We start from the raw sequence: 12,117 nt of genomic DNA, 5'->3' as shown, positions 1-12,117 counted from the left end.
TATAAAATATGTGTATATTAAATATAGTGTTATACAACCTTTTTGTAAGAGAGTTGACAGAGGGACACAAATAACACAAAAATAAAAATAAAACAATGAAAGTTAAATCATAATTTTTAAAAAATGTTTACATATCAGGGAAGAAGGGAATAGTGTAAAGAGTTCAGGGATAAATGTTGGGCTTCTTGGTATATACACTGTTTTGTAGATTTAACTTTTGGAATTGTGTAAATATTTTAAATAATTATAAGCAAATTGTTTTTTTTAAAAATCATCCCTAAAAATCAAAAACAAACTTAAAAGAAGCCAAAATACAAACATTGCAACTACATTTTTATATTTCACCACAAAAGTTTCTTTTATATTTGCTAACAGTTCAAGATGTGAGTTTGAAGTTTATAAAAATAATGTTTAGTAGTTGGACTCCAAATAAATAGGCATGGTCCTTGACTTTTTCTTCCACATCTAACACAAGGAAACAACTCAAATGAAATGAGTCAACTCAGGGGAATGTTACTCACTATCTTTTCTTTTTCATTTCTCTAGGAAAATAAAGGAAAGTCTGGAGTGTTTCCCTGTTAAATTGAATAACTTGATCCACACACTTGCACAAATGACAGCCGTAAATCCTGCCAAATCTACTTCGCAGACTTTTTCCCGGGAATCCTGTACAATGAGTGCAACCCAGTTAATCCAAAGAGCAACAATTTTAGGGTTCAGCAAGAAAACTAGGCATGTAAGTCTCAAGTCTGTCATCTTGACTTATATATCATTTGACTACATCTCACAGTTCCCTTCACTATGCTACACATTCCTCCTTATACCATGATTTTTCTTTTTTGCTACACAACTGAAAAATCAGTTACAGTTTGAACAGAAGTGCCATTAAGGCGGATGTTCCAAGGAGAAATTATAATAACCAGAGCTACTAGTAGAGAACCACCAAAGAGAACAGTTTCTGCCCTGTGGTAGACTATAAATCAAGACCTAATTAAAATGTCCACAAGAAAAAAAAAAAGGGGCTTCCCTGGTGGCGCAATGGTTGAGAGTCCGCCTGCCAATGCAGGGGACACGGGTTCGTGCCCCGGTCCGGGAAGATCCCACATGCCGCGGAGCGGCTGGGCCCGTGAACCATGGCCGCTGAGCCTGCGCGTCCAGAGCCTGTGCTCTGCAACGGGAGAGGCCACAACGGTGAGAGGCCCACGTATCGCAAAAAAAAAAAAAAAAATGTCCACAAGAAAAGATCAGAAATTAGGCAGTCTGTTCCCAGCACCTAAGATTGTGATATTTTTATATACTGTGTTTATAGGTAATTTTGCCTTTACAAATTGCATCTCTTATCTTTTGTGATGATTTTTTTTTTTTGCAGAGAGGTTCTTACTTTGTTTAGTTTACATGAAACAGAATTTTAGAATGTATTGAAGGTTGATATTGCCATCTTCTGATTTTGTCTCTTTATTTTCTGCAGCTTTATCTAATCCAGGTGACTCACAGTAACAATGAAACAAGCCTGACAGAAAAATCATTTGACCAGTTTTCAAAACTTCACAGCCAACTTCAAAAGCAGTTTGCATCATTGGCCCTCCCAGAGTAAGGACTGTCCTCCACTGTTTTTTGACTTTAGTACTTGTCCCTGAACATAAGGAAAAATTATGGTTATGGGATTTTCTATTTGTGGGCAACACAACACAGCATTCTGATTCCAGTGCCACTGAACCTATCCCAGCAGAGTCTCTATGGCTTTCAGAGTAGAGAACCTTTTGTCTCATAAAACAGAATAAAGGTTTTCAATTTTGTTTGCTTTCAGCCATTGATTTCGTAGACAAAAAGTATCATAACCAATTTTATTTGTCATTGATTATCAGGGAAATTGTTTTATTTGCCTGTTTTTAAATTTGATTGTTTTAGTGTTTTCTATAAAAATAAAATTGAAATTGAAAATGCAGAACAAAATTGGATATATCTTCTCTTTCAACAGATAACTGCAATAAAAAGCTCTGATATATTTATTTGCTGTACCAGAAAATTTTGTCAATATCAATTAGTATACAAGTAAAATATATTAACATCAACTCACTTTCGTTATCATTAATTATTAACTTGGACTTGGGTTATCCAAATTTAATTTGTCATTATCTTCATTTTGCGGTCTTGAAAACCATTGCTCAGTTCATGTTATAATGAAAAAATATTAAGCATAAATAATGTAATTGAAAATACTTCTGTTCAAATAAGCCTTCTAAAATTCATTATTTAGAGCTAGCCAAATTTATGTTATAGACTTGAGTGTGTATCTTGACCAGAGATGTACCTTGACTTTAAAAAGGTGAACTTCTTAGATATTATGATATTTGCATTTAGGCAAATCAAATGTCATCTTATCTATAGAGTAGTTTCTTGGTATCCACAAGATTGGTTCCAGGACCCCTCCCACGGATACCAAAATCCTTGCATGCCCAAGTTCTATACATAAAATGGCGTAGTATTTGCAAATAACCTATCCACATTCTCCTTTAAATCACCTCCAGATCACTTATAATATCCAATACAATATAAATGCTATGTAAACAGTTGTAAATACAATGTAAATGCTATGTAAATAGTTGCTGGCATGCAGCAAATTCAAATTTTGCTTTTTGGAACTTTCCGGACTTTTTTTTTAATATTTCAATCCACAGTTGGTTCAATCTTCAGATGTAGAACCTGCAGACAGGGAGAGCCAACTATACCAGAATTTTTGTTGAGTAAATTGTCCTTTAACAATATGAGTGTTCATACCAGACCTGACATACTTTGTACATGTGGATTTTTGTTAGACTTTCAGGATTTAGTCACTTACCAAAATGTAAATCTAAACAACGTCGCCAATGGATGGAGAGATAGTGTGCATTATTTTGAAGACTGTGTAGTTCACATTGATGAAAAAGTATATTTGCAGATGTCACAGAGATTTTGAAATGCAGATGCCTTAAACATCAGAAAGTCATCAGAGTAAGAGCACATTCAAGAGACTGAGAGGGAAGGAATGTCATTGTGGAAACTTAAAGACAACATCAGCTTTAAGAGTTATCAGAAAACATCTAATGTAATAACTGAGTAAAAGGAAATACTGGCAAAAATATTCAGTTTGACTGCAAATATTGAATTCAACATTAGTGGTTTCCATTGTACCCTAATAATTAATGATTTAAAAATATGTTCATTCTTGTTAAATGGCTGTCCTTTTATGTTTCAAAAATGTCTCTGTTCTACTCTTTTCTCTCCCCAATACATATTAGTATAACTTGTAAAACTTTAAAGTGCCAAGAATCTCTCTCCATATGCCTCTTCTCGATTTTCAGCTTTAGTTAGGATTCTGTTTTGTTCAACAACTCTTGCCTGGTAATGGGACCTAAATAGATTTTAAAATCATTCAAGCAATGTGTGGAGAGGAGGAATATTTAGTCCTTTGTGCCTTGAACAATATTTGTATGCTAACAGTCCCAAAGGAGCTCTGGCTTATAGCAATGCATACAGAAGAAGGATGAGGGCAAGATTTCCTCTGACTCCTAAATTTACTAAGAGAAGCTCTATGAGAATTATGTAAACCCAATCTGGAAAGTATGATCAGAAAGTTAGAGTCATAAAGAATAAAATTCAAATTAGTCATAGCATGTAACAGTGGTCTTCAAATCAGACTGTACCTCTTCCAACTTCTGAGAATACAGAGGCATAGGAATCTTCCTTGAAATTAATGGTCTTCTTTAAAAGTCACCTGCTTGAGAAAGGTTGATTTCCTTTCCTTCTCCTAATTTCACCATTGCTCTTCTCCCAGCCATCCAGAATTTTATTTTGGTACACTGTCCCAGGGAGTAAAAAATCTCTGAGGATTAAATAAAGGGCAAATCAAACTATTGGTGTTGGTATTGAGAAAATGAATTACTCTAATAACCAGGTATCAAATCTGTTTGCAGGTCGTGTGTTTCTTAAACTTTGGTGTGAACAAAATTGAGGGAGGACATGATAGCACCGTCAGATAAAATATCCTAAAAAATCATTTTCAAGAACTGATTACTATGTTATATTTGACATATAACTCAAAAGCATTTTAAACAACTGAATGATATTACTAGAGCTGAATTCCTTAATTCTCATGTACTTATTTACACACAATACTCTTTTAGTACATACATCTATAAAAAAGGAATAGAACTGATGTTGAACTCCATTTTATTCTAACAATAAAGAAAATTAATCCACAGTTATACAAGTTAATATTTAAAACCAGCAAAACTACTATTTATCAAATGTATTTCTATGTTTTGATTAATTATATATGGTAATTATTTTTATGATAATTAAATCTGGATGAAAATTTTTAACACTTTAAGCCTTAGTAAGAATAAAGCAAGAGTAAAAAAGTAAAATGTCAGTTATTTAAATGCACAGAAATATTATTTTGGACTTCCCTGACACTTCCAACAGGAAGCAATGAATGGGATGTCCTGCAGTTTTCACATACTTCTGTGTGTTTGCTAACAACCCTTCACCATCCCCCATGCTCCTTTGCCCAGAGGAAGGTCTGTACCAAAGAAGCAGAAGAGGAAGGAAGCAACAGCAAGACTGCAGTCAGAGGAAGCTGCTAGATAGTTCCTAAAAAGATACATTTAACCAGCAAAACGTGTTGCCAAATGCTTCCCATTAACAGGTCATGCCACCAATAATTGGTCGTAATCAACGTCTAGCCCATCAAGATGAATCATCAGATAGTGAAGAGGAAATTCTGCAAGCTAGACCCCTGGGGAAAGTGATACTTTGTTCCAAAAGACCAGATGGAAGCATATGCTTTGTGAAACGTTTAATCTAGTTAGTGTAGCAATGTCCCTCGTGAACCCAGAGGAAACAATACCATATGACCTTTTCGAAAAATTATGGACCATTAAACTTCAGAAAGTATTTATTAACCCCCCACATGTAGTTAAAGGACAAATTGTGTGGTCTGCCATAAATACAGTAAGAAGGAAAATATATATTAATTTAGTATGTTAAATTAGTATTAATATTAATGATAGTTAAAATAGCACAAGTGACCACAGCCATGTTAATAAAACTCTCAGAATTAATCATGCGTTCTATGGTTTTTTTTTTTGTTTTTTTTTTTTTTTTTGCGGTACGCGGGCCTCTCACTGCTGTGGCCTCTCCCGTTGAGGAGCACAGGCTCCAGACGCACAGGCTCAGCGGCCGTGGCTCACGGGCCCAGCCACTCCGCGGCATATGGGATCTTCCCAGACCGGGACACGAACCCGTGTCCCCTGCATCGGCAGGCAGACTGTCAACCACTGCGCCACCAGGGAAGCCCCGTTCTATGGTTTTTTAAAAAAACGTTTTCAGTGGCCCTTCCATCTGATGCAGCTTTAACTTTATGAACAATTCTAAGATACAGATGCCAATTTTCAAACTAATGAAGATATGCTTTTTTCTTTTAAAACAGGTTTCCTCATTGGTGGCACTTACCTTTTACAAATTCAGATCACAAAAGATTCAGAGATCTAAATAATTACATGGAACAGATATTAAATGGATCGTATGAAGTTGCAAACGTATGTTACAATTTACTTTTATATTTTTACATAAAATATGGACTGTTTTATGTATTATTACTGGGAATATTTTTAAATACTTTATGATAACATTTTTAGTCCTACATTTATTCAACAAATGTACAAATTAAAATTATCTTGTCAATTCCATGCAAAAACCAACCGAGACTTTACTTGAAATTGCATCTTAATATCTTTCGATCCATTATCATATTCAAGTATTTTTAGAATGTTTTTTCAATAATTGTTTATTGTTCTGTGCATAGAGGGCTTAGAAGTATTTTGTTATACTAGATATAGTACTTTTTATAAAAATCCTTTTCCTGTTTTTTCACCATTATATAGATAGAACTGATTTTGTATATTAACATTTTACCCAACAATCTTACTAACTTCACTTTTAATTCTAATAATTATCTGTATTGTTTTTGAATTTTCAACTTACAATCATATTGTCTGCAGATAATAAGGGTTTATTTTTTCTTTCCAATATTCATATATTGTATTTCTTTTCCTTGCTATTTTGTACTCTCTAGGGCTTTCAATAGATATTGAATTGAAGTGGTAATGGTGGATATACCTACATTATTCTTGAATCCAGGGAAGAAGTGTCTAATATTTCCTCATTAAGTATGTAGGTTTTGTAGGTCCCCTTTATTATTTTGTTTCCTTCTATTCCTAGGTTGCCAATAGTTTTTACAAAGAAGGTTGAATGTATCAAATTTTTTTTCTGAATCTACTGGGCTGTACAATGATCACCAATAATCCTATTTTTCTCCTTTACTCTGCTAATGTGGTGAATTACACTGAAGAACTTTCTAATTTTAAACAAATTTGCATTACTAGGGTAAACTCTACATGGATGTAATGTATCATACTTTTTATGTATTATTGGATTTGATTTAACATTTTCTTTAGTATTTGTTTTCATCTTTATTTATGACAGAGATTGGCCTGGAGTTTTTCCTTCTTACAAAGTCATTACCAGGTTTCAGAATCAAGAACATGCTAGACTCATAATATTAGTTGCAAAGAGTTATTGCTTTTTTCCCTACTCCCTGGAACAGTTTGTATAAAATTGGTTTTATTTCTTTAATTTGTAAAGTCATATAGGTCTGGAGATTCAATTTATTTAAGAGCTATAAGACATTTCACATTTCCTATTTCTTCTTGAGTCTCTTTGTTAAGTTACATTTCTATAGGAATTTGTGCTAATTTATTGGCATAAAGTTATTCATAATATCCTATCATAATCTTTTTAACATTTATAGGCTCTGAAAAGGTATTCACTCTTTGATTTCTCACACATATTTCCTGATCCGTACTTCCAGAGGATTATGAATTTTACCAATCTTTGTAAAGAATGAAATGTGGGACTTACTGACCCTCTCTATTGTATTATTTCTCTGTTTCACTTATTTTTTACCTTTATTATTTCCTTCCTTCTGCTTCCATTCTATTTATAACATCCTCAGATAGTTAATTTAACTTATTTTCAACCTATCTTCACTTACCCATTTAAAACTCTAAATCCTCTCTCCTAATCAAGATTTAATAGCACCCCACAAGTTTTTATATACAGTATTGTATTTTCTTTATCATTCCTTAAAAATATTTATAAAATTTTCACTGTGAATTTTCCTGGACCATGGATTAAGCCTATTTCACCCACTTGAGTTTTATATGCTGTAGTAAAAATATATATCTTTATCTGTATCCATAAATTTCATAAGTAATTATTATTGTTGTTTTTGCAATCAATATTTAATATTACTCACATATCTCATTTTCATTGCTTCCTGTAACTCTGAATTTCCGTCTGGGATTGTTCTCCTTCTACCTGAAGAACACCATCTACTATTCCCCTTAATATGAATTTGCTGCTAAAAAAAACCCTCTAAATTTGCATTTGTCTGAAAAGTTTTTATTTTACCTTCATTCTTGGAGGATATTTTTGCTGACTATTTGGTATTTGAGCATTTGGATAGCAATGATTTTATTCTAAAAACTTTAAGGCTATCATTTCATTGTCTTTTACCTTCCATTGATTTTGTTTAGAATCCATCTGTTATATTTGTTTCTTCTTTGAAAAAGTTTTTTTATTCTTTACAATATTGTTCTTCTTACCGTTGGTTTTCTGCCGTTTTACTTTAATTTGCTCAGATATGACTTTGTTTCTACTGATGATGCTTGAGCTTCAGCACTTCTTGAATTTGTGCCGTGATGTCTTTCATCACTTTTGGAAAGTTCTCAGTCGTTATCACTTCACATATTGTTCATACTATTTCCTCTCTCCTCTTTTTCTGGGACTGTAATCACATATGTCTATCCTTTTCATTGTACCCTCTATGTCTCATACTTTTACTCCTGTATTTTTAATTCTTTGTCCTCTATGACTTAGTTTCTGAATAGCTTCTTCTAACTTATCTTTTTGGTTGTTTCTTCTCTAATGGTCTGTGTTTAACATACTGTTAAGTCCATTCTTTGAGTTCTTAATTTCAATTATTCTTCAGTTTCAGAATTTCCTCTTTTTTTCAGTTCCTAGTCCTTTGCTGAAAATCTGTCCTTTTTATTATTTCTTCAAAAATGGTAAGCATAGTTATTTAAAATCTTCCTAAAATCTCCAATATTGGGACCTACTGCATGTACCTTTTTATTTTCTAATGTTTCTGCTGGTTTTTAATTATGTAGTTTGTTCCATTGTGAGCCTGATTATTTTCCTTTTTATTGTGGCCACATATTGTACTGCAATGTCCTTTGTAAAAATTGGATGCCTATGTTACTGTTATCCTGGTATAGAGAATTATAATATCTGAGTACATTAACAATCTAGGGTTGCTGAAATTCAGTTGCAGGGATTCAGATTATTCAAAACTGAACTGTAGCTCTTGTGAGGCACTATTAGTGGTTCATCCTTATTCCTTAGATGTAGCCACTTTGGATCTAAACCCAAGGTAAGGCAGACTCACCAAGAATCTACTTGGCAGCTCTGGATTCCATTCCTTTTCCTCTTAACTCTGCAAGGTGGTCAAAAGTGCTGCTCTACCTCCCAGCCATTCCACTGCTTCAACCTATATCAGTAAAAACCCACAACAGAAAAGCTGTGCCAAAACCCAAGCTCACTTCCCCAAGACTGTCTTGCCCCAGATCCTAGCCTGCTAATTCTTCACTATCTTGTTAGCTCTCTGATGCTTTCAAGCAAAGTTTAAAAATAAATTGTTTAATTATTCCAGTTATTCTCCGTAGGAGGTCTGGACTAAATGACCAAATCTAATATCACCAAAAATAGGAGCTTACAGCTGCAGTCATGCTACCCCTCAGCTTTCAGAAATATCTGCTGTTCTGCCTCCTCCCCCCAATCCTGTGTTCTGATGAACCTTGTCTCTCATAGGTAACTATTTCAGAGGATCTAAGTCTGTGGTCAATTCCCATCTGAAAAAAGTATTTAAGGATTTCTTGGTGAGGTTTTGGTACTACTCATCAGTGATTCTGAGTGGCCTAGAAAATTGAAGAGACATGCCAGACCCCAATTTTGCTCCCTTCTGCCATATGCATCAAAAAAAGGACTCTTAAGATCCTTCCCCATACACACATGTGCATACAACCTACACATGCACACAGCTGTTACAACTCCTTCTGAGGACTCAAGGAAGGATTAACTCCCTTTACTATTAAATTCTTATCACCATCTTGCTTGCAAGGTTCCTGCGAGACAAATGTAAGTTACAAAGGCAGGTACGAAGCTAACAGAATCCTCCAGAGTTCTTGGCTAGACATAGGATCTTTTAGGGATTTATCTAAAACATCATCTCTAAGGGTAAAAGGTACAAGGCCTGTTAGGTTTTTTGCCTTTTGATGTAAGAATGGAGACTATTTATGGAATACCTTTAGCTAATCCACATGTCTGGAATAACTTTAATGTCACCAATGAGAGCCCATTTCCAACATTAATCATGCTAGTCAACAAGCTACCATTTTTATGAACAAAATCCTTTGACATTCAGTATGCTAATTAATAATGTCCATTTTTTAAAGGGGTTCAGCACGATGGCTTGATTTACATATTTTGTGAAATGATTACCACAATAGATTTAGTTAACATCTATCATCTCATATAGATACAATAAAAAGAAAAGAAAAAGCAGTTTTTAAATTTATAAGTGTCATAAGATGAAGATTTAATAGCTCTGCTTCTTCTTCCTCATCCTCTCCCCCAAATTTAGCATGCTTTTAATTATATCAATAATTAGCATTTGTAAAATACCTATTGTTGATTGAGTTGTGAGAGTTTAACAGAACTACTTACACTGACTGCCTCTAGTATGGGTTGCCTGATTAAAATATTGAGAAGCTCTTATTTCCTCCTGCTCTATCCAGGCACCCCGATAGTGCAGCCTTGATTAGGACATTAACAGACCATTCCTGGACTCTAGTCATTTTTCCTTTTATTGAAGTATAGTTGACTTGCAATATTATATTAGTTTCAGGTGTACAACATAGTGATTTGATCATTTTTCTACCGCCTTGATTAAATCCTAGCAGCACTCCAGTTATACTTTGACCTAAGAAACACATTTATAATATCACGCTGTATATACAGACATACTTTGAACTTCAGTAAGTTACAGGCACTGTAACAGGAGGACTACAACCGACCCCATAACCGGGACTTAACTGAGTCAAAGAACCCTATTTTTCTCAGTGGTCAATTCAACAACCTTCCTTCTCCATGTGGAGCTTGGGAAAGACATTAGATGAGATTACTTTCCAGTCAGAGTGTGAATTGTTTTAATTACATGTTGTATAGTAGATTAAGTCAGTATATATCAAGGAAACCTTACTGAAATTTAAAAATAAAATATAGTAATGAATGTATTCAAAATTGTCTCCTAACTGTAGGTTTGCTGATTCAGGATGTTGGCTTATTGGTATACCACCCATTTGGGTAATATTGTGGTTTGATGATGAATAGAGCCACTTAAGAAGATTCCACAATTCAGAGCACAAGCATCCTAAGGCTATTAGAAAAAAAATCACAATTGTCAATAATGACTGCTTTAGACTGCATATAGTCAGGGTCAAGAGGAGAAACTTTTAAATACCTATCACTAGCTCCTAAGACTAGTGGTTCTCAAAGCTCAGCTCCTGGACTGTGGTTGGAACCTCATCTGGGAATTTATAAGAATGCAAAATTTCAGTCCCATCCTAGACCTATTAAATCAGAAACTTTGAGATTGAGGTCCAGTAATGTGTTTTAACAAGCCCTCCAGGGTGTTCTAATCCATGACAATGTTTGAGAACCATTATTACAGACTCTGGTCATCTTTCCTTTTTTTTTTTTTTCCGCAGTTTGAACATGATCAGACATTTGGTTTCCAATGTAGTAGATACTAAGGTACCCTACTATATCGTTGATTTTTTTGCAAATCTGGACTCAAGCACATTGTGCTACAATATTATTTCCAGGCTGGTGGCTCAGCTAGAGTTGCTGTTTTGTATCAAAGGACAAGTGCCTGAGCACTTAAGAAGGTATACTTAACCCAGGTCCCAGTGAAGTAGGGAAGGCATCCCAGGGAGTATGGCTTTCAAGTTGTTATTAAAGGGCAAGCAGAAGTTAGTAAATGGAAACTGGGGAAAAATTGTGCTAGACAAGGGGAACTACAAGGACAAAGCATGCATTATGGTTACATGCTTTTCTCTTGCTTGGAAGCTTAAAGAACTCAATGATTATATTCATTTAATTTTACCCATGTATATAGCAAACTTATAATCTCATCAACATTTAATATATATTTTGAATGAAAAATTACAGAATTATTAACATATATTAACCTATAGGATTTATGTTGTTTTTCAAAACCTAGGAGAGTGAAACTTTTCATCCAAAAAGTATTTAGCAGTCTCTTAACTTATTTATTCTTATACCTTACCAGTTTTATTTTTAATTAGCACATGTTTCCAAAACATATAATTTATTTATTTTTAATATATAAACTACTACACTAATAAGTGATAAATGCTTTAAATTTTGTAGAAAAATAATGCAAAATTTGGAAAAAATTTTGGATGATATTATAAAATAAATATGAATGTAATTTTGATTTTTTCTTCTCACACCCACAGTATAATGCCACATTAACCCCATGAACAGAGACCTCTGGCTTGGTAGAGAATGATCTTGAGAATCCTGCTAGCTGCAAGCTTGAGGACAGGCTCCACATGTAACCTAGTGCCAAGCCCAGGAGCACTGCCTGGCCATGCTCTAAATGATAAGCATTAATAGTGCACTGGGTCATGATTTTACCCTTCAGAAAGATCACTCAGAGCACATCTGTAATATATCTGTTATGAACAAAGAGAAAGAAATGAACAGTATCTGTTCATCGTGGGAACAGAACCATGTATAATAATAGGATAACTGAAAACAAAGATGTAAAATGATTGTTGAAAACAGCATTAGACAATAGGAAAGCTACTGTATAGTAAATAATTATGTGTAGGTATCTTGCATATTCATGAATTTATGTATTGTATTAGC

The 12,117-nt window shown here is 34.1% G+C and overlaps 1 protein-coding gene across 2 annotated transcripts in view; it reads left to right on the top strand.

The window, feature by feature from the left end:
• PIK3C2G (phosphatidylinositol-4-phosphate 3-kinase catalytic subunit type 2 gamma) overlaps positions 1-12,117 on the top strand; it is a 353,016-nt gene that overhangs the window by 244,871 nt on the left and 96,028 nt on the right. For both annotated transcript variants that reach the window (XM_032647260.1, XM_032647259.1), the window contains 3 exons: positions 547-736; positions 1,469-1,590; positions 5,471-5,579. In XM_032647260.1, coding sequence (XP_032503151.1) covers positions 547-736; positions 1,469-1,590; positions 5,471-5,579 — 421 coding nt within the window. The remainder of the gene's footprint in view (positions 1-546; positions 737-1,468; positions 1,591-5,470; positions 5,580-12,117) is intronic.

Source organism: Phocoena sinus, chromosome 10 (genome assembly GCF_008692025.1).
Source record: "Phocoena sinus isolate mPhoSin1 chromosome 10, mPhoSin1.pri, whole genome shotgun sequence".
Classification (NCBI taxonomy): Eukaryota; Metazoa; Chordata; class Mammalia; order Artiodactyla; family Phocoenidae; genus Phocoena; species Phocoena sinus.
Note: the sequence above shows the minus strand (reverse complement) of the source record. Positions and strands in the feature narration are given on the sequence as shown.